Consider the following 26,043-nt stretch of genomic DNA (forward strand, 5'->3'; position numbering starts at 1 on the left):
CACAAAGCACTCTCGACATTCTGTTCATCCCGACGAGCGACCCAAAACTAATGACCGACAGCTTGCATAGCATACCCGTTAGATTAATGACAGCGCGCTGTAGCTTAGTATAGAATACAGCAATTTTATCCATACTATCGTCTCATTTGTACAGAGTAAGGTATCCTTCTAAATAACACAGTATATTACGATCATAGATTGTCCTTCTCCTTCCCTTTTTCAATCTCTTTCTCCTTATCTCTCTGCCACTTCTCCCTAACTCTCCGCCTCACCCCCCCATTCTCACCCCGTCCCCAAATTTCCACCTCTTCCTTACAGCTCGAACTCACATCAACACCACCACCCTTGACATCATTGTTGTCCGTATCAGCATCAACACCCACAGCCCCAACAAATACCTTCCTCTCCTTCAAGCCCCTCTCCCTCTCCCGAGCCCTCTGGATCTTCCCCAAATAAGCAGCATACAAAAACGCCTCCGCGACCGCCACGGCCAACGCCGCGAATATCGACAACAGCACGCGCACTGGCTCCGACGCACCGTATCGTTGCACTTTTAATTCTGAGGGTTGTTGGTGTTGTTCACTCTGCAACCCCATCCACGACGCAAAGCCCGTAGCGAGAACATCCGCGCTCGCGAACTTGGATAGAGCCCAGTACACGCTGAACCCCGTTATCAGCACGGACAGAAAGATATTGATGACCAGCGAGGGGGTCAGGGTGTCTTCTTCTATGAGAGGTGCAGCTTCGTTTTGGGAAATGGCGGAGGGGTGCGTGTAGATGTAGGGATCTTCGGGATTTTGGTGGCCCGTTGGGTGCAGGAGGCGCTGGTAGGCTGCTTCATCTTGCAAGGCGAGAAGGCGTTTTTTGGAGGCGAGGTATTCGGCGGTCTATTTGGGAACGGAGTGAATTAGTTATAGTTTAGGTAGGTAGTCGGCAGCTGTCTGTTTGTCTGGAGCTGTTCCGAAGTGGAAGGGGAGTGTTGGGACGAACTGGTTCGGGTTTCTTGGGCGGCGGTGGAACATAGACCTTTGTCCCACGCAGGAGGGAGCTCAGCGCTGTTGGCCCCGGTAGGGTGTTCGTAGTCGTGTCCGCGGCTTCGGATTGAAGGTGTTTGGCCAGGCGTAGGAGCTGCTCGTGCGCCATGGGACCGTGGCGCGTAAGGGAGGTAGGCAGATCTAGTTCCGCGCGCTGTGAGACCGGGACGGCCTCTAGGGCCGCGAGGATGCGGTCCGTTGTGACGAGGTAGACCATTCGCGCGGTGGTGGTGGTGGTTAGGTGGTGAGGAAAGAAAGAAAGCAGTGGAGTAATCATAGTGTCGAGCTATCTATCCTCCGACATTCTTTAGCCCCACGTCGTCATTCCTCATCTTTTCGCTCCCGCCAACCCCAAAACCCTCCTCCACCACAATGGCCGACACAAGGTACCTACACCCAGCTTAGCACTTCCTCTTCCCCCGCGATCTCATATCTATCTACTTTTGTAAAGGTAACTAACACACCCTACCCAGCACGGTAACAACACAAACCAACCCGCGCGGGATCCCCGTAGCCCCCTTCGTCGACAATGTGAGCGACTACGTCTCTTCGCGCGCAGAGGTCGAGCCCACGCTGCGCTCGTTCCAGGAGATGATCTCCAAGTACCAGTTCATGGAAGTGAACACGCAGCGGCGGGCCCAGGGGCTACGAGAGAAATTGCCGGATATCAAGAAGACGTTGGAGATGGTGCGGTTTTTGAAGTTGCGGAAAGAGGTTCGTTTGCCCTTACACGTTCTCTTCTTACTCTGGATATGCTGGCCATTGACTGACAATGGTATGTGTAGACATCCACACCCGCCCCTCTCGACACAAACTTCGAACTCAACGACACGCTCTACGCCCGCGCGACCATCTCCCCCGCCGACACAGACGAGGTCTACCTCTGGCTCGGTGCGAACGTCATGCTCGCATACCCGCTGCCCGAGGCAGAGAGCATGCTGCAGGAGAAATTGACCGCCGCGGAACAAAGCCTGGCGAATTGTGATGAGGATTTGGAGTTTTTGAGGGAGCAGATTACCGTGAGTTCTTTCTTCTCTTCTACCGTCTCCTCTATGAGGGGGCTTTTGTTTCCTTCGTTGTCTATTGAATTGGTGCTGAATGTTGATGCTAATCCTGATTTCGTGGCTAGACGCTTGAAGTTGCAACGGCGCGCGTGTATAACTGGGATGTGGTGCAGCGACGCAAGGATAAAGCGGAAGGGAAAGAGGAGAAGCCGCAGGCCGGATAAGATGATATTTGAGATCAAAAAATAAAAATCGAATTCATTGTAGCTGGTCTATGAAAAGAAAATGAATGCAGTTGGCAAATAAACCAAACCAGTCGTCCCTTCTTCGTCCATGGCGCCAGCAAAAGTCAAACGCAATCAATGAATCATCAGCATGAGGTACTCATGGACGCGAGAACAGACACAGACATGAAATGCGTGAGAGTCGTAGGTAAGTAGATAGGTCGTAAGACATGATAAATAAGTGAGCAGCAATCATAATGGCACAAGCCTGAAGGAAAACAAAAAGAAAACTAGTACGAGAGTAATTAAGAGGACGCCAATTGCTCTGCGTCGGAGGCTGCGCGCTCACGCATGCGTTTCGAGATGTCAATGTCTGTTTCGTCGCCGACGAACGTCCATTCCTCGATATCGTCAAGGTCGTCGTCTGCCTCATCTGGGGAGACCTTGGCTGACGGGGTTGGGGAGAAGGGGGTAGACGAGGCGATGGAGCGTTGGCGGGCGAGAGTCCTCGCGTATTCGAGGTCGCGGTAGAGAGCCTGGATTGCGACGGACACCCCGTCTTCCTATATCAGGATTAGTAACTTGATATCTCAATCAGAAGAAGCGGGACTTACACTGCGAATCTGTATACCCAAATTCCGGGCCTTGACAATCATCCGCTCGCTGTGCGTAGCCTCCCAGAGTGCCCTGGAGAACACACTGACGTTAAGCTTCTTCATGCAGATGCCCACGCCCAGGTCCTCGACCCGGGATCCGCAAAAGAACTGATCGCCAAAGAACGGCTTGATGATAGTCGGAAGTCCTGCGCGCAGACTTGCCCCCGTCGTTCCGGCACCGCCGTGATGGGCGGCCGCATCGATCTGAGAGAAGAGCCAGTCGTGAGGCGCGGCTTGGATCTGGTATATCTCAGGCGGCAAGGTGATCTCGGGCTTTGCGCTGGATGGGTCGCCAAGCCGGTCTGACCATCCTTTGGAGAGGATGCAGCGGACGTCTGCCTTCTGGACTGATTCAATGACTGTGCGTGTCAATGCGGAGGGATCCGACACCACGATCGACCCAAACCCAATATACACAATCTTCTTGCCGTCGGCCCTGGCACGCGTGATGAAGTCTGATAGCTCCGTTGGTGGCGTCCAGGTGGAGCCCTCGTTCAGGAACCAATACCCCGTAATCCGGATCCAGTCTGGGTAGTCGAGAGGTGGCGGCACAACAGAAGGCGAGTAATTATACAAGAACGGAATCTTGTTCTGCTGCATCTTATCTAGTGTGGTAGCCTTCAATCCCAACTCGGTATTGCGCCACCGGTTGACTTGACCCGCAATAGCCTTCCAGAAGATGTTGTCAAACATGACATACGTGATATAGTTGTATGCGCCGCCCATTCGGTGCTCGGGCACCGCGAATGCATGCGGATACGCCCGGGTTCTGGTCCAGGGCATGGTGAAACCGCGAAAATAAGGTATCCGAAGTGCCTCCGCGATATGGATCCCTGCCATGGCGCTCGGAGACTCGATGAGGAGATCGCTGTCCTGACAACTTGTCCAGGCAGACGATAAGAGGTCATCGATCCACCCTCGAAACTTCAGCGACGCTTCCTTCAGGAAGGAGTAGGTGAACATGCCATTTTCCACGCAGATACGCATGAGTTCGGCAGGATCACCCTCCACGGGGGCAAATTCGATGCCATGCCTCCGGACCCAGGGCTCAAACTCGGCGTGCGTTGCAATCTTGGGCCGATGGCCTTCGGCAAGAAGGCCCTTGCACAGGGCTATATACGGCTGCACGTCGCCTCGGGAGCCGATGGTCAGGCATGTAATCCTCAGCGACTCCGCGGGTTTGAAGTTGATAATCGAAGCACGCGGATCGTCAAAGAATGGGTGAATCTCAGAGGAGTCCTCCGTTGGGGTAGGTCGGTGGTCGGGCTCCTCGGGACCATCGAGCCTCGCCTCTTGCAGCATACGATGCTCAGCTTGGGCGGCCTCGGCTTCTTCTCGCTCCGCTTCCGCCAGCATGCCAGATTCCACCATGAACTTCATGGACTCGAGGTTCTGGTGCAACGTGACTGCACAGTCGTCCCGAGCATCTGCCGCGTTGAACTCGAAGAAGAGCTCCTCGTGGCCACGAATGATGACAACAAGGCCGTGGTAGCCAAACCGGAAACCTTTTTCCTTCTCGACATTCTCGATATCCTTGAATGGGAGGATCATCTTGGTCCGAGTGCCGGGGATCAGACTGCGGAAACACAACTTCCTCTGGCTGATATAGATCTTGCCATACAGCGGAAGCACCCGGTGCAAGTACGCAAAATAAGTGGCCTGCAGCCGTTCGGTTGATGGAAGCGCAAAATGTGCTCGAAACCGGTCACCGTAATTGAAGCTACCGTCTTTGTCTTCGGGATCAACATTTAAATCTTCGGCTAGCACTCCTTCGGTCTCGCCGTAGTGCCGCTGACCGCCAGTCCACATGCCAGAAACCTTTTCGAAATAGCCCATGGACTCGGTTGCCAACAGACTGCTCATCTGTTTTGAACGGCTTTTCAGATATTCAGCGAATCCAGCAGCTCGCTGAAGTGGATATGCTCCAGCTTTGACAAGTTCGTTCAACGGAGGCCCTGCAGGCGACACCGGTTGAGCAGCATCAGCGGGTGCAGGATAAACGTTCTCCACGGTTCTCTCCACCGGAGTCGACCTGGCGAGTGCGGACGCAGAACGGGCAGTCTCATCAGAGCGGCGTACGACAGCATCGTTTACATCAGAAGAACGCCTCCGTAAACTGCGCATAGTGGGCGATTGAAAAACATCGCTGCGGTTCAGGATCTGGCTCGCAGACTCATTGGTATCCGTCATCGACTGCACGATTGGTGACGACTCGGTACACGCCGCAACGAAAGAATCTGATGAATCCTGCTGCTTTGGAGACCCAAGTCCCTCTTGTCCGGTACTTGCGCTGCGTCTCCGTGGCAAGTCATGTTGTTGTTGGCCAGCCAATCGCCCACTACTTACGGACAGCCTTTTTCGCTCACTTGCACCTGGATGCTCCAATTGTTCTTCCCGCACGCTCTTCGCAGAAGCATTGACCAAGTTCTTAATATAGTTGAAAGCATCCTGCCCGTAGTTGAAAAACGAGAAAAAGTACTGGAGAACGATTAGCATATAGTGCAAAAGGGACACAGCAAAAGACATACCTCGTCGATTGCATATGTCTCGCCACTATCGACAACCCGGATCTTGAATGTTTCGGCAAAGTCGGCCATCGGACTCTCCTCCAAGTCTATCACGTTGGCAATGGGAAATGAAATCTTGACACTGTCCCCTTCATTATGCGTTCGGAAGATGACTTTCTGTAGAGCTTTCACCCATTCCTTTGCACTCATGGGACTGTCCGCTCTAAAAAGATAGGTCCGTTGATCGGTAGTGACCTGAAAGTCCTTCACGTCGCCACTTTTACCCTTTGTGTCTGCGAGGGAGGCGGAGATGCCGTATCGGAGATCGACATGACCACTAGGAAAATAAAGGTTGGAAGGATCGGCGTAATAAGAAAGCACATCGCCCTTGAGGGCAAACCAGTAGCGATTATATTTCGGGTTCTTGCGGCCGCGCTTCGAGAGGTAGCCCGACTTGATGGAGACGTTGGACTTCTTCGGGAGGTAGGCGTAGAAACAGATATGTCCCTCGGTAACGTACATGTAACCCTGAAGGATTATGCTTTGCAAAAGCGAGCAAGCGTATTCGACCAGCACTTTCTCGGGTGTTTCAAACCCGAACATCTGCATTAGCCTTGTGGACAATGCTGACGAGGAGGATGGTGGACGGTCTTGGGGGGGATTGCTGGAACGGGTTGGACTTGTCGTCGTGGAAGGAGTCGTGTCAAATCGAGTCTGGGCTTCGACCATACGGCTGAGAATCGGAGCTGCTCGAGGCGTCATACTGCGTGCGCGCCTTGGCGATACCACGACGGACGACCCGCTATGTGTTGAAGATTCATTTGCTCTATTCTTCGAGCCCTTCGAGCCCAGCTTTGGCAGTTTCCGCAGAAGCCTGTTATCCGATATGGTCCTCCGATGACGGCGTCCTCTTTCATCCATGTCGGTGGGAAGTTTTGACTCTTCTGGTATCCGCTCCGGTGGGACTAGGTTGGACGGCGACTCCTTTGGTGGATGTTCCTCAGCTTCTTCATCGCTATCACTCGACTCGTCGAACCGCGCATGAAAATCCGACCGGGATCCGACTGCCGCAATCATGGAGAAGAGCGACTGCTGCATATAGTGGATATTACCATCTCGCGAGCCCATGCCCCGTGGCGGAGCGGTGAAATCGACCTGGGCATCGTCGCCATCCTTGAAGCGTTCCGGCAGTTGATCAGCGAACCAGCGGTTAGCGGAGGCGGACTTCATGCTTGTGCTGTGTCTTCGGTCGACCCGGCGTTTGGCATCGTCTAGCAGCGGTCTCATCTTCGCGGATAGTGGCGAGGAGGATAGGGACGGGGATGTCGATCAAGGTTGCTGGTGGAGAAGCCCCGAGCAGGTGACAGGCCGGGACTGATAGGACGATGACGAACCAGGATGGGCTCAGGTCAGTCAGGTGTCGCCGGCAACCCTTGAACCACCAGGCGCTTCAGATGACGAGCATGTCAGTGATTCCACGAGTGATTCCACCAGATGATGATGGTTGGGTGCTGGTGGTGGGTTGAGGGTGCCGATAAGCATTGAAGCTCGGACGCAATCGATCGATAGCGAGATATGTCACACCACGAAACGCAAAAAGTGCCACCCAGACGGCATGATTATTGCTGGGTGATGTTCTTATCGCTGCTGCCGACTCACACTGGAAGAAAAGAACCACCAATGAATATTTAGTTGCAGAAGAGAAAGGGAATCAGCTGGTCCCGGGCATGTGAGCCGTTGGACGTGTCAGGTGACCCGCTGAGCTCAGCATCCATGGAGAGTGAGTGGGTGGGGGAGGGTGGATCTAGCTCACTAACTACATACTCATTATTCATTCGAGAGCATAATCCGAACTCTCTTTTTGGAAAGATATATTTAAATTGCGTGATCTGGGGATTTCCACGCTGGAGCCGATAGCCGACATGGTTTCTTTGTCCCTGTCGTATTCTCGCCCTCCCCTCCTCCGCGGTCTGGCCCGGCGTGATCTCCCGTCTGAGCGCGGCACCCATCCCCTCTCGAAATGCGCGAATCAAAGGATCGCGTACTCTCGATCCTGTCAGACCAGCTCGCTAGCCGTGGGAACCTGTCCAATACCATGGTCGATCGAGCGAATGCACTCATAAACTAGCTGGCACCATCCAACCGCCGGAAGGCGTGCTCGGGCCTTTGAACGCTCGCGCCTTACATCCAGCAGCACGCGAGACAACCCCTGTCATGATGCGACGCGATCTGTATACATATATGCCCGTAGCCGCCTTGGCTTTGGATCAAGCAAATGCAACCGACTTTTCACTTCTCTTGTCTTCAGCATGGGGCTCTTTCAAATCCCCGAGCTCAACACCCGTAAGGGCACCCTGCGCGCCTACCATCTGGCCGCCGTTGTCTTCATCTCGTCATTTCTGTCGGGTTATGACTCGGGTATTGCTGGTGGGATCCTGACCTACAAGTCCTTTGAGACTGACTTCCGCTACTCCGACGCCCATGAGTCCAAGGTCTCCTCCCTGACTGTGGGATTGGAGCAACTGGGGTCGTTCATTGCCGCGCTGTTTGTCTACCCAATCACCAACAAGTATGGCCGCAAGTGGACCATCATCGGCGCCACGACCGTCTTCTGTGTCGGCGTGATTATCCAGGTCATCAACACCCGCTCGCTGCCCGCCTGGTATGTCGGCCGCCTCGTCGCCGGTCTCGGCATGGGCGCCCAGAGTGTCGTGATCCCCATGTACTCGGCAGAGATGACCCCCAAGGAGATCCGGGGTCGCTGCGGTTCATTCTACCAGTGGCTTTTCGCTTGGGGTGTTTTCCTGGCGTACTGGATTAACTACGTGAGTGGATGCCCTTTTTTTTTGGTTTTTCTTTTTTGTTTTTGGGTGATAAAAATACTGACCAGCCAGAACAGGGTGTGGCCGCGAACCTCGCAATCGCTGGCACCTCGCGCGAGTGGCAGATCCCCGTCGGGCTGCAACTGGTGTCTGGCGGCGCCCTGCTGATCGGCTCCTTCTTTCTGCCGGAATCGATCCGTTGGCTCCTGACGCAGAATCGGACCGACGATGCCTGGAAGTCCATCACCTGGATCCGTGGCGATGATGGCTTGAAGACGCGCGAGGAGTTCACCGAGACCCAACTAGGTCTGCAAGCCGAGCGCGCTGAGCGCGAAGGCTTCTCTTTCAAGGAATTGCTGGAGCCGGCCAACCGCCTGCGTTTCACGGTTGGACCCCTGCTGTTCATCTTCCAGAACGCCACGGGAAGCAGCGCTCTGGCGGTGTTTGCCCCGCAATACTTCAAGCTGGTGGCCGGCGGCTCGAGCAAGCAGAGCCTGCTGCTGACCGGTCTGTTTGGTGCCGTCAAGGTCATTGCCAGCTCCTTCTTTATCTGGGTCCTGGCGGAGCGCTTCGGTCGCCGGGTCACGCTCGTCAGTGGTGCTGCTCTCATGTCTGCCTGCATGCTGATCACGGCGCTGATTGTCGACAATACCGCAACTAATGTGAATGGCCAAGTCACCAACGCCGGCCGGGCGACTGTGGCGATGATGTACCTTGACATTATGGTAAGTCGTTTCTGCTTCCCATGTATCACCCAACTTCCTAACATATCTATGCTACAGATCTACAACTGCTCCTGGGGTCCAATGCCCTGGGCCTACGTGCCCGAGATTTTCCCGACCCGGATCCGCGCGCTGGGCCTGGCACTCAGCATGCTCGCTCACTGGGCCTCATCATTCTGCTTCGGATTCGCAAGCCCCTACATGATCAAAAACGTCGGCGCCAACACCTTCCTGATCTTCATGGGCTTCGATCTCGTAGCCACGGTCTTCTGCTGGTTCTTCGTCAAGGAGACCCGCGGCAAGAACCTCGAGGTTGCCGCTGGTACGGAGTGGGAGGTTGCTGAACGCAGCTCATCCGATGATGGCGAGAAGGGTGGTATACTTGGTGCTGACGGCAAGCGGGTGCAGCTCGTCAGCGTGCATGAGAACTTCCATGCCAATATCAAGCATAAGTCTTAGCTTTGATAAAAGAGAGGTGAAGGGGCTATGCGGTCGGGGGGGGATGTCTGCTTCCAACGTTCTTTCCTGATGATGGGGTTGTAATGGTTTGGTAGCTTATACGCCCTTGCTCACGTTGTTTGTGTCTGTCTTTCTACATCTCAGCAAGCGCGGTCGAGCTAGGAATGATGAATCCAAGTACTTTTCCATGAGAAGATATACATTGCATTTGACCTGAAAGCCGTATAAGACAACAGAAACCACCCAGAAAACCCAAAAACGCCAATTCGTCATGCTTTTCCGGCCTTTTTCCGCTTCTTCTCCTCTTTATCCTTATGTGACTTCTTCGACGTCTTTTCTCCCCCTTCGCCATCCTTCTCATGCTTCTTCGACTTCTTCCGCGGCGCCGCATCCCCCTCCTGAGCATGTTTCCTCTTCCGCTGCTCCTCGCGCTCTCCACCCAGCGGCACCTTGAATGTCGGTTCCTCCTCCACCTCGGACTCTGAGCTCTCTCCAATCGTCTCCGGCGGCCCACTCAGACTGCCAACAGGCCGAAACCGCATTTTCAACCCTTTCGGCTGCCGCCTGTGCGGCTTCTTCTCATCGCGCAACGCCTCAATTGCCTTGTCAGTCGCCTTGTCCGTTCCCAGAGGCCCGACCAGTTCCTGGATGTGATACGTCGGCAAATTTGTCGCAGCACTGCGGTAAGACTGTGTACTTTGGTCGTAGATGAGTAGCGCTTTCCCTTCGGGGTCGTTGGGCTCGGAAAGCAGGGTCTCAGCGGGGATCCCGTAGTTTACACCCTCGTGGGTGAGGAGGGGCTTGCCCTGCATGATCGTAGCCATGGAGACTTCTTTTATTTTTGATAGCGGCAGCGATGACGGGGCTGTGATGTGGAAGACTTGTTTGCCGTTTAGGTTGGAGAGGAGGGATGAGGTTTTCGAGGATGGAGGTGGCAGTTTCTTTGCCGCTCTGAAGCCTGTTGGTGGTTTGTACGGCTGGGCTGCGGAGATTGTAACTCTGTGGGAGAGAGAGACAGGAATTAGTGATTGCTGCGGAGATCAAGAACAGATGATCCTTACCTGTTGGCTGGCTCAAACTCTGGCTGTGCGCTTGATTTGGTTACGGCTGCGCCATTGTCTGACTCCGCGTCGCTGGAGCTATCTGATTCCGACGAACTGGATTCATCTTCGTTTGCGGGCTCCGTCTTGGTGGCCTTCACGGCTTGCTTCTGCTGGTTGGCTGGCTCCGGTGAGCTGGAGCGGCTGGAGCTGCTGTCGCTCTCGGACGAGGATGAGGCGGACATGATATAAGTCAATTGTCGCCAGTCAAGTCTTGTTTCCGGGACACGGCAGGGAATACAGAAGTGGTGAACTTGGAAGTGAACTCGGTCCGCCTTTTTTTCGGGCGCACGGGCCACTCCGCTTTTTTTTCTGCTTATCGTTTATCTTTGCACTTAGTTGCACTTGCACTTGCCATGTCGCCATGAAACGCAAGGCTGAGAAGCAACAAGCTGGTACGTTTCTTTTTAATATTCCATCCTGCAGCTGCAGCTCACACCAGTGCTTTTGGCAGCCCCCCTCAGCGCCATCGCGGCGCGCAGAGCTCGGCAACAACAGGCGCAGAATGTGACAGCGTCGGAGAAGACACCAGATCCCCAGGTCGGCGGGGAGCCGCCGTTGAAAAAGCCGCGCCGCTCTCTTGAAGCGGAAGAGACAACTGCAGCAGATCGACCTACACGGACAAGGTCAGCAAAGAAACCCGAAGCGCCAGGGAAGATCTCGGACGGACCGTCAAGAGCCACGCGGTCTCAGAAGCCAGCAGTACAGCCTCCTGCGCGCATTGTCGACGAAAATCTCGAGCATGAAGAGCCGGAGGAGGACGACACAACTGCAATTGATGAGGGGGATGTCCCGTCTACTGCTGGTGACCCCGATGGCTATGAGTCGCCAGCAGATACCCCCGCAGAGCTTCAGAACTTTCCATTATCCAAGGGCCGTTTGAACAAGGGCAACATAGTCTACAGCGACGAAAGCACGCTTTGTGTCCGCATTCAGGAGAGGATGAATCTTGCCTTGCTGGGACAGTATGACCTCTGGGTCAAACGGGGTGTTGTCAGCTTGATGGGCGCCAAACTACACCCTTCGTCGCGTTTATATAGGGTTTATGCTCCCTCAACTCATTCTCTGCCGGTGATCAAATGCGTTTCGGGTGTCGATGGACAGGCAGAGGTTGAAATCAAGTCTTGCCATAGCGGCATTGCTCGCCTTCGGGATCTCTCTCCTCTGTACCAGAAGGTCTGGAATGGCAACAATACAGTCGCTGACAAGCTTTCCCTCAAAGAGGCGGCCAAAGACTCGCGTCGAACTTTTTCAGTGGTATGTGCTTTTGTCACTATTGCTTTGGGTGCCGAGACTGACTGCTAGGAAGCTATACACATCAGCGGATGATTCAATGAAAAGACATCTACGGCCCCTTCATCTCGAAAAGAAATGGAGTACCTCGATGAAAGCTCTTTCCCAACGCCAGGGGAGTCTCCGGGTTCTAATATGTGGCCCCAAAGCCTCAGGAAAATCGACATTCAGCCGCTATTTGTTGAATCATCTTCTCAGCCCAGCTCCCGAGACCGAAAACTGGTACACAAATACCGACGGCGTCGCTTTTCTGGACCTTGACCCGGGACAGCCAGAGTTCGCTCCCATGGGCCAGGTCTATCTCGCGCACCTGCGCTCTCCATTCTTTGGGCCACCATTCACACATCCATCCCTAGATGACTCCGAGAATGGTCAAATGGTGCGCGCGCATCTTATTGGTGCAACATCCCCCAAGGAAGATCCTGATCACTATGCTCTGGCTGCGATGGATCTCATGGACCATTATCGCTCACTACTGGCGAGATATCCCCAATGTCCATTGATCATCAACTACCCCGGGTGGATCTTCGGACAGGGATTGGAGGTGGCAACCTGGCTGGTCCGGAGTTTAGGTCTGTCTGATGTGGTCTATATGAGCGAGAAAGGCCCAGCAGAGGTCGTGGATCCTCTCGGCCTGGCTGCCCGTGAAGCCCGAGTGCCCATGACGATCTTGCCATCCCAGCCAACCGACTTTGTCAGCCGATCCAGCGCTCAGTTACGGTCAATGCAGATCCAGTCCTATTTCCACATGTCCTGTCCGACTGGTCTTAGCAACCCAGTGTGGTCGGGTGCACCTATCTCCCGAACGAGACCAATTGTCGTGGACTACGCTGGAGACCGGCAAGGTATATTGGGTATTATGGTGTTGGGATCTCGGATCCATTCCGATCTGTTGCGAGAAGTCCTCGAAGGATCTATTGTGGGCGTGGTGGCAGTAGAGTCACCTCACGCCGTGGCAAGCGAAGAAATGGACCTGGAACAAAGCGATGGGAACGCATCTCTAGCCGACAGCATTGTGCGAACACCGCGGGAAGATCTTCCACACCTACTCACCGGATCGGGGAGCTGCACACCACTAGACCCCAAAACAAGCCACTGCCTCGGCCTTGCCCTGATCCGGTCGATAGACATCGATTCGCACAAGATCGAACTCTCCACCCCTATCCCACCTTCGCATTTACGCGAGTCAATGGGACAAGGCCAGAACATCGTGCTTGTCCGCGGACAGCTGGATAACCCTAACTGGGCCATCAGCGAAGAATACCACGCCGCCCGAGCCGCAGAGAGGCGCTACCAACAATCCGTGTCCCGGCCAATCAATGAGAATGGACGGGCGGAAACATCGGACCAACAAAAGAAGCACAGCCAGACCCTGGCGCTCCTGAGGGGGAGAATTCGGCGCGCTAGCAACGTGCCTTGGATGACTGTGGTGGAGGACAATAGTCGCCGGCAGCGCGAAGTTACCGCGCGGCGCGAGAAATCGCTGTGGAAGTTGAGGAAGAAGGCATATCCGGGGAGTGAGAGCGAGACGGATTGGCAGTGATCACCATGACCCGTTGTATTCGAGTGTACCCTTACCTGATGGCACCTTTCATCTATAATTCCAGATCTGCTTTATAGATCCGCGATAAGCAAGGGCCCCGCCGAGTCACGTGCCCGTCCGTACATTTTTTTCTTCTTGCGATAAGAAACCCAACTTCTTTCCTGGCTCATCTGAGAAGTGCTGGGCCATTGTCCTCGAGCAGAGCAAGTCACCATGGCTTCCATCACTGAGGTTATCCCCCACAATGCCTTCGACACCATCCTGGTGCTGGACAATGGGTCGCAATAGTATGTCCAACCAGCGATGACTCTTTGATCGGATCTGACTCGAAATCTGTGTATAGCACCCACCTGATTACCCGCCGGCTGCGCGAGATCAACGTCTACTCCGAGATGCTTCCGTGCACGCAGAAGCTGTCCGATCTGGGCTGGAACCCCAAGGGAATCATTCTCTCCGGTAGTCCCTACTCGGTGTACGAGAAAGACGCCCCGCACATCGATCCCGCCTTTTTCGATCTCGGTGTCCCCATTCTGGGCATCTGCTACGGTCTCCAGGAGATTGCCCACCGTCTGCATGCGGACAATGTCGTTGCCGGCACCGCTCGGGAGTACGGCCATGCCGATCTGAAGGCTACCCGCTTCGGTGGACATGTGGATAAATTGTTCGAGGGTCTGGAGGATGCGATGACCGTGTGGATGTCGCATGGTGATAAGCTGTCCAATCTGCCTGAGGGATTCCATACCATTGGTACCACTCAGAACTCGGAGTATGCTGCCATTGCGCACAAGACGGAGCCTGTGTATGGCATCCAGTTCCACCCGGAGGTTACTCGTGAGTTCTCCGATGATCGAATAGAGGAGTCTTCTACTGACACTATTCTAGACACCCCGGATGGTGGCCGTCTTCTCAAGAACTTCGCTGTTGGGATCTGCGGTGCCAAGCAGAGCTGGTCGATGGCCGAGTTCATCGGTCAAGAGATCACGCGGATCCGCAACCTCGTCGGCCCCGAGGGCCAGGTCCTCGGCGCTGTCAGCGGTGGTGTCGACTCTACCGTGGCCGCCAAGCTGATGACCGAGGCCATTGGTGATCGCTTCCACGCCGTCCTCGTCGACAACGGCTGCATGCGTCTGAACGAGTGCGAGAAAGTCAAGGAGGTTCTGCAGGAGCAGCTTGGCATTAACCTTACTGTTGTTGATGCCGGAGAGGAGTTTCTGGCTGGCCTGAAGGGCGTTAACGACCCAGAGAAGAAGCGCAAGTTCATTGGCGGCAAGTTCATTGATGTCTTTGAGGATGAGGCCAAGAAGGTCGAGGCACAGAATGCTGGCAAGGTCGAGTGGTTCTTGCAGGGGACGCTGTACCCAGGTCAGTTCAGTATCTGATTTGACGAAGGGCATGACTCACAAATGATTTCAGATGTTATTGAGAGCATCTCGTTCAAGGGCCCGTCGCAGACGATCAAGACCCACCACAACGTGGGCGGCATCGCCGAGCGCCTGATGGCTGGCCATGGTCTGAAGCTGATCGAGCCCCTTCGCGAGCTATTCAAGGATGAGGTGCGTGAGCTGGGTCGCCAGCTCGGCATCTCCGCCGAGCTAGTTGGCCGACACCCCTTCCCCGGCCCCGGCCTCGCCATCCGTGTCCTCGGCGAAGTCACCAAAGAAAAGGTCGACATGGCCCGCAAAGCCGACCACATTTTCATCTCGATGATCCGCGAAGCCGGCCTGTACGACGACATTGGCCAGGCTTACGCCGCGCTGGACCCCTCGCGCGCCGTCGGTGTCATGGGCGACAAGCGCGTCTACGCCAACATCATCCTCCTCCGCGCCATCTCGACCAAGGATTTCATGACTGCTATGCCTTACCCCTTCAGCTATGAGTTCCTGACCAAGGTGTCGACCCGCATCGTTAACGAGGTGGAGGGTGTTTGCCGCGTTGCGTATGACTTCACTAGCAAGCCGCCAGGCACGATTGAGATGGAGTAGATTTTGGGTTTCTTGATTTTTGGGGGTTATAATATAGAACAAAAAATGGGGGGCTGTTCATGATTTATGTGCATATAAACAATTGAATTCATTTCAGTATATATCTGTGTCCATCCTGTCAGGGGTATGCGTGCACAACATCTTCAAAGCTCAGGCTTCTGCCAGGCCTGCTCGGCGCTAGCAGCATTTGTCTTGCTCTGCTTCACTTGCCACAATTGAAGCATCAGCGTCGCCACATTCCTCCCCATCAAGGCGCTAGTCTCCATAGTCGAGATGAAGCTCTCAATCCCACCGGTATACCACACGCGCGGAGCCAAGCGAGTCTCTTCGAAAGTCACTCGGGGATACAGCAGCGGATAGGGGTTCCAGAATTTCTCATGGAACCAGCTGATATCCGTCCTGGGAAGATCGGCAATTGTTTTCTGTAAGTCAGTCTGCTCCAGCCCTAGTATCTGAGCTATGAATTGGGCCGTTGGTCGTTCCGGTGAGAAGATCTTATACACGTAATGATCTTGCTGTACGTCGCTTCCGTTCTCGAGGCGGGTAGATCGAGTCACTGTGCGCAGAGTGCTGATACTCCAGAACCCGGCTGGTCCTGCGCCTTCAGAGCCAAACCCGGAGGTGCTTTTGCCATTGGGCAGGGTCGTTAGAATAGTTTCTGGGACTTGAGCGTCGGGACCATCCAGTCCGAAGAACTGGGGCGATATCCGGTGCGGAGAAGCGAAGAGCGTCACATATAAATTCACGAACGGGATCTCGTCCGGAGGACGCGGAAGAGAGGGCGAGACAGAAATGCCAGAATATTGGAACGGGGCAGCGATGACCACTTCGTCGAAGTCCTCCGTGTGCGACTTCCGACTATTTGACGAGGAAGTGATCTGCACAATGCCCTTCTCGTCATCCCGCTGAATAGCAGTCACACTCGTGTTGACCCTCACCGCAGCCCCGGCAGCCTTCAGCGCGCCATCAAAGATCCGCCAGTTCCCGCCCTCAACAGCAATAGCTCCATCGGTGGCCATGCAAACCATCGACTCCAGCCCATGGATCAAGACCAAGTTCTGCCCATAGTTGACGCGCGTACTGGCCTGAATGATCTCCCGCGCAAACAATTCCGAAATACCATTCGCTCCGAGAAAGTGCTCTCCCGTCACAGACGTAACATCCAGCAATCCCACCATCTCCGCAACCTCCGAAAGCGACTCGAACGGAAACAGCGGCTCCTCATACAGATGCAGAAACCGGCCCACGACCTTCTTGACCAGACTCTGTGTCTTCAGCGGCGCAAGCCCATACCGCCAGACCAGCTTCGCGAGATTCCACCAATTCGACCCGTCTTTCAGCGCAAAGACAAACGACTCGCCGTCCCAAATCCCGATACTGTCAGAGGATTCCCGCGGCCGTGCGTAATCTGCACTACGCATGTTCAGACCTAGGTCGCGAGAGGCGTTGACTAGGTTAGCGTTTACTTGGACAAATATCGAGGCGCCTAGTTCGATGGGGTGGGCTGGATCGTTGAACGCATTGACTGTTGTCGAGCGTCCGCCGATGTAGGCATTCCGCTCGAAGACTGTTATGTTCACCGGGATGCCAGCGGCATCTGCTTGTTTGCGCAGCTCGTAAGCTGTGAATGAGCCGCCGGCGCCAGCGCCTAGGGTGTTGCATTAGTGGTTGGTCTACAGGCGGTAATAGATGGGTGAGGTTCATACCGATTACTGCGACCCGTTTTGCTGGTGGCTGCTCAGTAGCATTGCTGAGAGTCAAAAAAGCTGCAACTACAGCCCATAGATATAGCACACCGAAGTGCTTGTATTGAGACATGCTGTGTAACTACTTGGTTGCAGTTCAAGCACGTCCAGTCAAGGGCGGAAGACCAGTGATGTGATGCCATTGGCAGTTCGCGCTATCCCTGATCGAGAATAGTGTCGTCCGATAAGCGATAACGGATTCATCACCGCCAATTTTTTCTTCTGCTTCAAACAACTCACCATGGATCCCTACGACAGCGACTCCAGCATTGAGGAGGACGGTGACTTCACCGAGACCGGTGTGCTGCTCGGGTACGCCGCGGAGGAGGTGATTGAGGACACAATCAGCCATTTGGGCGGTCATCCGGTATGTTATCCCAACATATTGCCCGTCAACCAAGACATATATTGACTGGAATCAGACATGGCTCGACAACACAGCCCCGCCACCCGGCGACTTTGCCAACTGCAAAGTGTGCAACCAGCCCATGCTGCTCCTCCTCGAGCTGCACGGCGATTTGCCCGACCATTTCCCGAATGACGAACGCCGCTTGTACATATTTGGATGTCCGCGCAAACCATGCAATCGGAAGCCTGGCAGCATTCGGGCGTTTCGTGCGACGCGGAAGGTGGCTTTGGAACGGGCGCAGCAGAAACCCGTGGAGGAGAAAGAATCACCAGCACCAGCCCCAGAAGCTGAAGCACGGCCGAAGCCAGATCTTGGAGCAAGCCTTTTTGGCGCGACTTCTTTGACAAATACTGTCTCCTCCAATCCGAACCCTTTCTCATCGGGCACCGGTGACTCTCCGGCTAATCCATTTGCGACGCCCACACCCGCCCCCGGCCCCGCAACGGAGAAGACCAAAACAAACGCCGCAAATGAACTGGCCGAGACATTCGCCGACAAAGTGCGCGTCTCATCCCCTCCACCACCGGCACCACAGCACAACGCAAAACCAACGCCCGAGTCCACCGGACCCGCTGCTCCCTGGCCAGCCCAGTCCGACTTCCCAGCACCATACACACACTATTACCTGGACGCCGAATACGAAACCCTCTCGCGGCCATCCACACCCGCCATCCCCGAGAACGTGACCATGGAACCCATGGACGAAGAAGGCAGCGGCGGCGCCGAACTCAAAGACACCTTCGAGTCCGAGCTCGACAAGGCATTCATGAAATTTTCTACCCGTCTTGCGCATAACCCGGAGCAGGTGCTGAGGTATGAGTTCCGCGGCTCGCCGCTTCTGTACTCGCATACCGATGCCGTGGGTCGTTCTCTGCATGTTCACTCCGATGGCACTGGCAATGCGCGCATCTCAACGGTCGGTGGTGGTGCGAATATGCCACGCTGCGAGTACTGTGGTAGCGAGCGGGTGTTTGAGCTGCAGCTCGTGCCGCATGCTATCAGTATGCTGGAGGAGGGTCGGGAGAACGTTGGACTGGGGAAGGAGGATGCTGGCATGGAGTGGGGAGCCATTATCCTAGGCGTGTGTGCTCAGGACTGTGCGCCGTCGACTCTAGGGCAGACTGGGTGGAGGGAGGAGTGGGCGGGTGTGCAGTGGGAGGAGATGAAGTAGATTTATACCATGACTGTTAAGAAGAGACTTGATTTGGGTTATTTGGATGGAAAATAAAGTACGAACACGGCTTCGGTTCCTTTTTTAAAATGTCTAGCTGCAAGAGAACATAGAAGAAGCAGCACCTGCTGTATAACAGGGCATGCAGACAAAAGAGAGAAAACGCCCGATGCGCCAGAACCCGGCTCAATCACCGCGAGCCTCTTCTTCGATGTTTGAGACATTCATCCATCATCGTTCGTGGGTTCATCAAACTCATATCATAGAGCCAGCAAATCAAGCCGGCTGCTCAAATCCCCTCCGGATAACGCGTCCAAACATCTCCACCCCGACGCGCTCGCTCTTAACCTCACTGCGAGCCTCATTCTCCTTATTAGTCGGCACACGGACAACGGCGCCATCAACCTTCCACCCACAAACATCCGCCACAAGCTTCTGCAGCGCCTCTGGGGAGCGAACATCAAGCCACTGCTGGAGGATATCGACACTAATCTCACGGAAGGTCTTGCCAACCTCGACGGCAATGCGAATGCGGACCAGCTCCTCGAAACCGGCCACGTCGGCCGTCAGGTCCGCGTACAGGTCATCCGAGTTGAGGGTGGCCCAGAACTGGGCGTACTGGGCGGACTCGAGGAGGGTGGACAGGCGGGCGAGCTTCTGGACGGATTCCACGAAGTCGGAGGTCTGCGAGGCGGCTTGAGCTTCGGCAGTTGAGGGGAAGGGCTGCGTGCTTGGTGGGAGGAGGGCGAGGCAGAGCGAGAAGGCCGGGGAGGGGAACACGGTTAGGGCTTTGGAGAGGATGTTGGTCACGGTGTCGGGTTGGAGGAGGTGGGGGTTGAATTGGTAGCTTTTGTTTTGCGAGGAGAGTGGAATGTCAGCCATTTGATTCTTTTTCACGGTAGATGAGCAGTATTTGGGCGAGGGTGGATTTCAGGAGGTTGTTCGTGTGTTTTCTCAACATCCCCATGTAATAGATTGGGATATCAGGTAATAGGAAACGTGTAAAGAAAAAGAACATTCATCATTGAAAATGAAGGCCAAATGCCAAAAAAAAAAAAGGGGGAGAAGGACATACAGCTTCAACAGGGCCAGGTTGGCGTAGCAGTCGAATGTCCGGTCCTCGCACTGCTGCGCGATGTAGTCCTGGAACACGGTGGTGGTCTCGGGATTGTAGCGGTCAAGGCCGCTGAGGATGGCATCGATGTGAGCCGGGCGGGTCTCACACTTGTCGGAGGCGACACCCATTGTGACTGTGTGATGGGTGGACGAGGGTGAAGGGGAGGTTGGTGTGGTGGTGGTCTTCTTCGTTCGTATCTTTGGTTTTGGTGGGATTTTTCCATTGTGGCCCGGGGGCGGATTAACCGAAAGCGGCAGAATTCTCCGTGCGATAGTACAATATAGATCAGATTCATGGATAGACTAGTAGAATTAACAATTAATTGTAGGATCAATACTGCGTGACGTGTCCAAATAATACATAGATAGAAATACAGGTCCCTGAATGCTTGTCCATCCAATCCCATCCCACCCGAAAGAACATTTGCCGAACCCAAATTTGAACTCCGATGCCGAGTCTGAGAAAGGACGCCATAGTCTATGCCACGAAACCCAAAAAAAACCTGGACTGTGATGATGCGGAAGATTCACGCTATGCCACACGCGATGGAAAAGCCACAAGGAACAAAAACCAAAAAAAAGAAAAGGCAGGAGGGGGTATCTGGAAGAGGAAGAAGAAGGCGAGGAAGGCGAAGTTTAGGCCACGACAGGACGACGCGGCGCAATGGGAATCGGCTGAGGGCCGGAGGTGATGTCGAGTTTCGAAAGGTCGAGGTCCTCGTGGTTGTATCCCGAGGTCGATTGCTTCGACTGGGCCGGGTCCAGAACCACCGATGGCTCTTGGGTGTTGGTGGTAGTATTCTCTTCATCGGCCACGGTGCTGCAGACAAAGCGTTCCTCGGAAATGGGGACGCCACCGAACATTGTGCCCAGCTGTTGCAAGAGGGCGACGAAATGCGCGTGGATCTCCGCGAAGATGTATTCGTTGCCGACGATCTCGGCCAAGTTGCGTGCACGGATCTGGCCGAGTCGCCGCGGTTGGCCAGCCATGTCCATGGCCCGACCCGTCAGAAAGGAGGAAACCGGGGTGTACTGCCGTGCAACCGGGTTGTTGCCGGGGCTGTTTTGCTCTTCGCGACGCTTCTCTTCTTCCTGGAAGCGCTCCGCGGCCCCGACAATACCGGACGCAATACGGCCAAAGACGCGCCAGATCACGGGGCAAGCCCGGAATGCTCTTCCGGCATCCTTGCCAGCGAGCGCAACCAAGGCATAGCTGCGTCGCTTGCCGCGCGCCATCGGGTCTGGCAGGCGGAAAATGTAGGCGATTGTGTAACCGGCAACGGAGTCCCCAAAGCACAGAGGGCCCGAGGACAGACCCCGGGGTAGGAGCTCACAGCTCAGAGTGCGAATCGAGGAGCGTCGCAGGAGCGCATAGTCTGCGGGATTCGGAGGACCGCGGAGAGAAAGGTAGGTGAGGAGGTGCGTATGGCAGGAGGAATCAGATGCAACCGAGGAAGAACGAAGCGAATCCGGGGGCGAGGAGTGGGTGTGAGCATCAGGCACGTCGTCGCCCATGTCCGAGTGGCTGTTGCCGCAGGAGTAGACGACTTCGCGCGACCGCAGCACGGGGCTGCCGGTGTTGTTCTTGGTGCCGGGAGCGCCCGGCGGCAACTGCTTGCTCACGCCCTCGGGAAGAGATAGGCTGCAACTGGCGCATGCATCGCCATCGGTGCGGCCGGCTCGATTAGCCCTGTCTTCGGGCGAGGCCGACTGGCCTTTCAGGAAACACGAGTAGTCTTCGATCTTCGGGGAACGGGAGGTCTCATCGTGGCGGCGAAGGGAGGCGTGGGAGGGGGCCGGGGAGGTGTCGGGAGAGAGATCCGCGTCGTGGTGGCACTGGGAGCAAGCGAAGGGGAGGACCTGCGAGCAGATGATGGAGGTGGGCCCATGCACCTCGCAGAAGTGCGTGAGCGAGAGCTGGGGGTGGTGTGTTAGAGACGGGCTTGACGGGAGCGAAGAGAGGCGCTTACAATAAAATCCATGGTGGATCAGACTCTAGAGTGCAGCAACCATGGCATGCTGCGACACATCCTGTGGTGGGGAGAAGAGAGAGAGAGAGGAAGGCAGGAAGGAGAGGAGAGCGAGCGAGCGAGGGAGGGAGAGTGAGCAGTGGAGTCTCTTGGATCTAAATAAGACGAACGGGCAATGGTCATCGAACGCTGATTTGCCACCCGGAGTCCGGCCGAAGGTATGTATGTGTACTAGTACCTTCGGTTCTAGAACATATTATTCCTTTTGTTATACGAGAATAAATAATAACAAGATACATTCTCTCCCTACCTACAGGACATTCTGTACTTTAGTATCTCATGTTCGTTGGGCCCGACGCAAACCAATTCGCGAGCGGCCCAGACGTTCCCGTCCAGATGCAACTTGGAGCTGCAAACAACCACCTTCACACTCGATGTATCGTCTTCAGACAAAAGCAAATCCTCGGCCTCCGATTTGCTCTGCCCGCCATCCGCCCTGCCGGGCCCGTCCTTTCGATCCTGCGCCCGCCCCCTTTTTGGACTCCGGCTGATCATTGCCCTATCGACACCGATGCGATCCCTCCCCGGCGCTGTCATTTGCCGGGGAGACGCCTACCCTCCCGGCTCTCCGCTCCCGTTTGTGGGAGAAATGGATGAATGATGATTTCATAAACAACCCTTGCCTCATCTTCCTTCCGGGGCAGCGGCGGCTGAATTCCACCCTTGGAGGATTCACCCCTGATCCCTGCCTGTTGGTCATCCGGGAGTGGCTGTAACTATCCGGTATGATCATTCGTGGCACACGACAGCTCAACGGTTGGGTTCCATGGGTAGCGGCATCCGCTGGGTCCTGCAGTTTCTATTTTTTCCACGAAAATCGCGCATCGCGGTTCGGTCGCTCGGCACAACCAGTGGACCTACAAACACCTGTAGGGTCAGCATTATTTTTTTTCCCACACATAGCCCTGAAGATTATTACACAGTAGTTGACTAGTAAACTAGTTCCGTCTGGAGTACATTATTCAGCGGCGTTGCACACCGAAAGGGAAGCACCGCCGAGTCAGGCTACGCGGCTAAAGGCCACGCGTGAAACCGGCCCACCGGAGCACTTTTCTCGAAGCTTGAGGATCCTGGCCTAAGCCTCGGTGGGTTCGGGTCGTTCATGGCAGGCTACCACCTGCCTCTTAGGCTGTGGAGATCCATTCTAATTGCGCTCGACAGGACGGTGGGCCAGTAAGAAAGTCTATATTGATGATCTTGATGATGATTGCTGGGATTGATGTACAGACGGTTATTATTATGGTACAGGGAATGAAACAGATTTGCCGACAACTGCCTCGGCGCCATGAGCGCTAGGGCGGAAGATACAGAGAGTATTGCCGACACCAACACGGCAGACGTCCGGAGACAGCCCGGAGACAGCCCGGAGACAGCCCGGGAGACAGCCCGGAGATATACTAATGCATGGCCATATGTGGACTCAGAATGGTGTATAGCCTCACCGTGTAGCAGAATAGTGATTATTATTTTTCAATGCAAGGTTGTACATATCGTACATGGCATGGAAAACACTACCTACTAGCGGAGTTCCTCTGGCGGATAGGGCTTCCCGATCTAATCTGCCGCTCTCATGCGAGCGGCCGGAGTCCGGCTTACTGAGGGTCAGTGGCTGATCAAGGATCATTTAGGGTTTCGTCACGGCTATCTATTGGGCTATATTTTCCACCTTATACTAGATGTGTATGTAACAATAATTAGGGACATACCCCCGACCTACGTGCCCCAGACTCCCTCCCTCCGCTAGAGGTGCACGAAAGCGTATAGAGTAGATTTTGTGCCCCAAATGGACAAAGCTAAATCCAAATAGGTTGTGGGATCAATAGAGACAAGATACGGAACAGTGTCAAGAATCTTATCTCTCAACCTCCAAATTCTGAGTGCACTAATCATATGGAATGTATGGTGGCCATGGGCTCGGAAATGGTGTGCAGCCACGAGCTCCTTTTGGTCGACGGCCTCACCCTGTAGCGGACGGTCTGGGAATCTGAGAAAGGTAGCTATCCTGGGGATAGTCTCAGCACCTTGCTTTCAGCTGCAAAGAGCAGCGAAGGGCGCAGGATGGATGACCTGCAAAGCTCCCCGGTGACTGAACCCGATCCGTGAAGACATCCTGCCTTCGAATCGCAACCGCGATCCAGCGATATTGTAGATGGATCCGCAGCACTGCGGTAGAGGTAAAGTAACAGCTAGCTCTGAAGTCAATCACTTTTTAGAAGGGCGGTCGTCTTTGGGAATGGGCAAGCCCATCATCGACAGCATATTCGCTGCCGGACCAGCCGCACCACCTTCGCCCTGGAGAGCCTCCAACAAGTTCCGGGCAAGATTGATGTTGACGTCTTCATCTTCATCCCCTTCTTCCTGGTTGGACGACTCGGCTGCTTTGCCTTTGGACGAGCTCTCCGAGAGCTTCTGTTGGGGTCTGTTCAAATTCAGAACACCCGTGCCTCGCAACTCGGTTTCCATCTGCCGAGATAGCTCATTGATCTGTTCTGTGTCGTCTTCCTCCTTGTCCGAGTCAAGCTCTTCCACTCGCCTGCGAATCGAGTCTGGCGCGGAGGGCATTCCCATCATTTCCTTCATCATTCGTGAAAACTCTTCCTCATTGAAGGACGCGTCCTTGTCCTCTTCATCATCGCTGAGCTCTTCATCATCTTCGACGTCGACATCCGAATCTGATGCAAAATCATCGATAAAATCAGCACCCTCAAACCCAGCGGAGTTGTCATTCAAAAATTCTTCAAAGCGCGCCACAATCCGTTGCAGATTTTCTTGAGCGGTGGCGTCGCCAAAATTGCCGCCAGTCGAAGTATCCCCTTGGTCCTTGCCTCGCCCTTTTAGTTCTCGGTCCAGATCTTCAAAGTTGATGTCCATCCATTTCTCGTCATCTTCTCGCTGTTCCCAAGTCGCAATATCATCGTCTGTGGGCATTTTCTCATCGCCAGTCTCCAAGTCCTCCAACAAGAGCTTCATTTCTCGAACAGCGGCAATGTCTTGGTTCTTAGGGTCGTAGAGCAGCATTTCAAACCCACATGCAAGCTTCATGCCCGTTTCTGCGCGCTCGTATACTTTTGCATCCTCTGCCGGAGGCAGTTTACCCTGCCATGTGCTGGGGACGGGAAAGTCTTGACTCTTCAGCTGCGCATATCCCACCCGAGTGAAGCGGACGCTAGCAGTGATCAAGTCATTGGGCTCGAAGGTGAGATCAGAAGCCTTGGCCCGCAGAGGCCGCAGAGCTATGGGGTCGCGGAGATAGAACGCTTCTACAGCGGGTGAAATATATGCCGGTTTTTGATGCAGAAGGAAGGCCACCCTGCGCGGGATCGTCACGATGGCAGAGTGAAGGTTTTCAGCGATCTGCTGAGGGTAATTGCGCAGTCGGTAAAACGCCTCCTCCTGGATCATATTTGAGCGTAGGAAACGACCCGGTTCAGTCTGTATGATTTTTCGCGCTTCCGTGAGGGACAGCTTTTCGGTGATCTTTCTCTTCGAATCCTGTTTGGGCTTAATGATCTTGAGTTCTCCCTGATGGATCCAGACCTGATGAAACTGTCAGTCAGACGTCCATGGGAGAAAGTAAAAGAATACTCACCCGGTTATCCGCCACCTCGGGCTCCAGCCATTCCGGGAGCATCCCCGCGGCTTCGATGAGCAGGAACTGGCCATCGGTGTCCACCACTTTCACCCAGATGTCTTTGTGGCGCTTCGTCAGTTCGCGAAGAATATATACCACCACCCACTCATCCTCAATCGAGTCGCCATAGTTCGTGCGTCCTTGTAAGGAGGTAATGCCTAGATTTCGGAGCTATCAGTATGCGGGAACAATAGCATCAAATAAAGATCTGTCATACCATCATCCTTGGTAATCTCGAGGTGGAAACCTTCACGTTGCCAGATGTAGTCCTTGAGTAGCTCCTTGGTCAATTCAGCCGCCGTGCGCTGCACCTCCAGCAACCGCGATCGGGTCTCGGCGGCTTCATCGATAACGGTAGGGGCGGGGGACGGTAGATGATAGATGGAGTATTCGACCGAGTCGTCCGGCAGCTCTGGCTTGGGAATAGGACGGAAAGTCGACTTGAACCACTCGATATCCTCCTCGCTGGTCATGATTTGTGATGATTGTCTGTCATGACTTCATTGTTCGGCAGAAAAAAAGAGCAGAGCATGGCCCACCCGTGACTTTCCCGCGCTAGTCCCATTCAGGCTAGACATCAACACTCCAAACACGC

General features: G+C 54.7%; 12 protein-coding genes across 12 annotated transcripts; 5 read left to right on the plus strand and 7 right to left on the minus strand.

The window, feature by feature from the left end:
* Positions 1–191: 191 nt before the first annotated feature.
* N7474_009761 (TMEM199/VMA12 family protein) lies at positions 192–1,251 on the minus strand (the record flags this gene model as incomplete). Its single annotated transcript, XM_057201171.1, has 2 exons — positions 192–887; positions 991–1,251. 2 exons carry the CDS (start codon positions 1,249–1,251, stop codon positions 192–194), a joined length of 957 nt encoding a protein of 318 aa, XP_057049158.1.
* A 155-nt stretch (positions 1,252–1,406) lies between these two features.
* N7474_009762 (tubulin-binding prefolding complex subunit PAC10) lies at positions 1,407–2,262 on the plus strand (the record flags this gene model as incomplete). The annotated part of the gene is made up of 4 exons (XM_057201172.1): positions 1,407–1,420; positions 1,508–1,748; positions 1,820–2,053; positions 2,164–2,262. The coding sequence occupies 4 exons, from the start codon at positions 1,407–1,409 to the stop codon at positions 2,260–2,262; spliced, it is 588 nt and encodes a 195-aa protein (XP_057049159.1).
* A 305-nt stretch (positions 2,263–2,567) lies between these two features.
* On the minus strand, positions 2,568–6,712 carry atg26 (uncharacterized protein; the record flags this gene model as incomplete). Its single annotated transcript, XM_057201173.1, has 3 exons — positions 2,568–2,825; positions 2,877–5,396; positions 5,447–6,712. The coding sequence occupies 3 exons, from the start codon at positions 6,710–6,712 to the stop codon at positions 2,568–2,570; spliced, it is 4,044 nt and encodes a 1,347-aa protein (XP_057049160.1).
* Positions 6,713–7,734: 1,022 nt separating this feature from the next.
* N7474_009764 (sugar porter family MFS transporter) lies at positions 7,735–9,428 on the plus strand (the record flags this gene model as incomplete). The annotated part of the gene is made up of 3 exons (XM_057201174.1): positions 7,735–8,250; positions 8,325–8,972; positions 9,030–9,428. 3 exons carry the CDS (start codon positions 7,735–7,737, stop codon positions 9,426–9,428), a joined length of 1,563 nt encoding a protein of 520 aa, XP_057049161.1.
* A 269-nt stretch (positions 9,429–9,697) lies between these two features.
* Positions 9,698–10,713, minus strand: N7474_009765 (DNA-directed RNA polymerase I subunit RPA34; the record flags this gene model as incomplete). The annotated part of the gene is made up of 2 exons (XM_057201175.1): positions 9,698–10,427; positions 10,490–10,713. The coding sequence occupies 2 exons, from the start codon at positions 10,711–10,713 to the stop codon at positions 9,698–9,700; spliced, it is 954 nt and encodes a 317-aa protein (XP_057049162.1).
* A 179-nt stretch (positions 10,714–10,892) lies between these two features.
* On the plus strand, positions 10,893–13,364 carry grc3 (uncharacterized protein; the record flags this gene model as incomplete). Its single annotated transcript, XM_057201176.1, has 3 exons — positions 10,893–10,923; positions 10,983–11,785; positions 11,838–13,364. The coding sequence occupies 3 exons, from the start codon at positions 10,893–10,895 to the stop codon at positions 13,362–13,364; spliced, it is 2,361 nt and encodes a 786-aa protein (XP_057049163.1).
* Positions 13,365–13,577: 213 nt separating this feature from the next.
* gua1 (GMP synthase (glutamine-hydrolyzing)) lies at positions 13,578–15,346 on the plus strand (the record flags this gene model as incomplete). The annotated part of the gene is made up of 3 exons (XM_057201177.1): positions 13,578–13,651; positions 13,708–14,726; positions 14,778–15,346. 3 exons carry the CDS (start codon positions 13,578–13,580, stop codon positions 15,344–15,346), a joined length of 1,662 nt encoding a protein of 553 aa, XP_057049164.1.
* Positions 15,347–15,489: 143 nt separating this feature from the next.
* On the minus strand, positions 15,490–17,164 carry N7474_009768 (putative prenylcysteine lyase; the record flags this gene model as incomplete). The annotated part of the gene is made up of 2 exons (XM_057201178.1): positions 15,490–16,994; positions 17,053–17,164. The coding sequence occupies 2 exons, from the start codon at positions 17,162–17,164 to the stop codon at positions 15,490–15,492; spliced, it is 1,617 nt and encodes a 538-aa protein (XP_057049165.1).
* Positions 17,165–17,332: 168 nt separating this feature from the next.
* N7474_009769 (small subunit rRNA maturation protein TSR4) lies at positions 17,333–18,671 on the plus strand (the record flags this gene model as incomplete). Its single annotated transcript, XM_057201179.1, has 2 exons — positions 17,333–17,458; positions 17,514–18,671. 2 exons carry the CDS (start codon positions 17,333–17,335, stop codon positions 18,669–18,671), a joined length of 1,284 nt encoding a protein of 427 aa, XP_057049166.1.
* Positions 18,672–18,947: 276 nt separating this feature from the next.
* On the minus strand, positions 18,948–19,916 carry N7474_009770 (CSN8/PSMD8/EIF3K family protein; the record flags this gene model as incomplete). Its single annotated transcript, XM_057201180.1, has 2 exons — positions 18,948–19,518; positions 19,747–19,916. 2 exons carry the CDS (start codon positions 19,914–19,916, stop codon positions 18,948–18,950), a joined length of 741 nt encoding a protein of 246 aa, XP_057049167.1.
* Positions 19,917–20,423: 507 nt separating this feature from the next.
* N7474_009771 (folliculin domain-containing protein) lies at positions 20,424–21,769 on the minus strand (the record flags this gene model as incomplete). The annotated part of the gene is made up of 2 exons (XM_057201181.1): positions 20,424–21,704; positions 21,758–21,769. The coding sequence occupies 2 exons, from the start codon at positions 21,767–21,769 to the stop codon at positions 20,424–20,426; spliced, it is 1,293 nt and encodes a 430-aa protein (XP_057049168.1).
* Positions 21,770–24,019: 2,250 nt separating this feature from the next.
* N7474_009772 (putative regulatory factor Sgt1) lies at positions 24,020–25,921 on the minus strand (the record flags this gene model as incomplete). The annotated part of the gene is made up of 3 exons (XM_057201182.1): positions 24,020–25,354; positions 25,407–25,606; positions 25,666–25,921. 3 exons carry the CDS (start codon positions 25,919–25,921, stop codon positions 24,020–24,022), a joined length of 1,791 nt encoding a protein of 596 aa, XP_057049169.1.
* Between the last annotated feature and the right edge of the window lie 122 nt (positions 25,922–26,043).

The sequence above is a fragment of the Penicillium riverlandense genome (genome assembly GCF_028828495.1).
Source record: "Penicillium riverlandense strain IBT 135883 chromosome Unknown utg000008l_segment0_segment0, whole genome shotgun sequence".
Taxonomy (NCBI): Eukaryota; Fungi; Ascomycota; class Eurotiomycetes; order Eurotiales; family Aspergillaceae; genus Penicillium; species Penicillium riverlandense.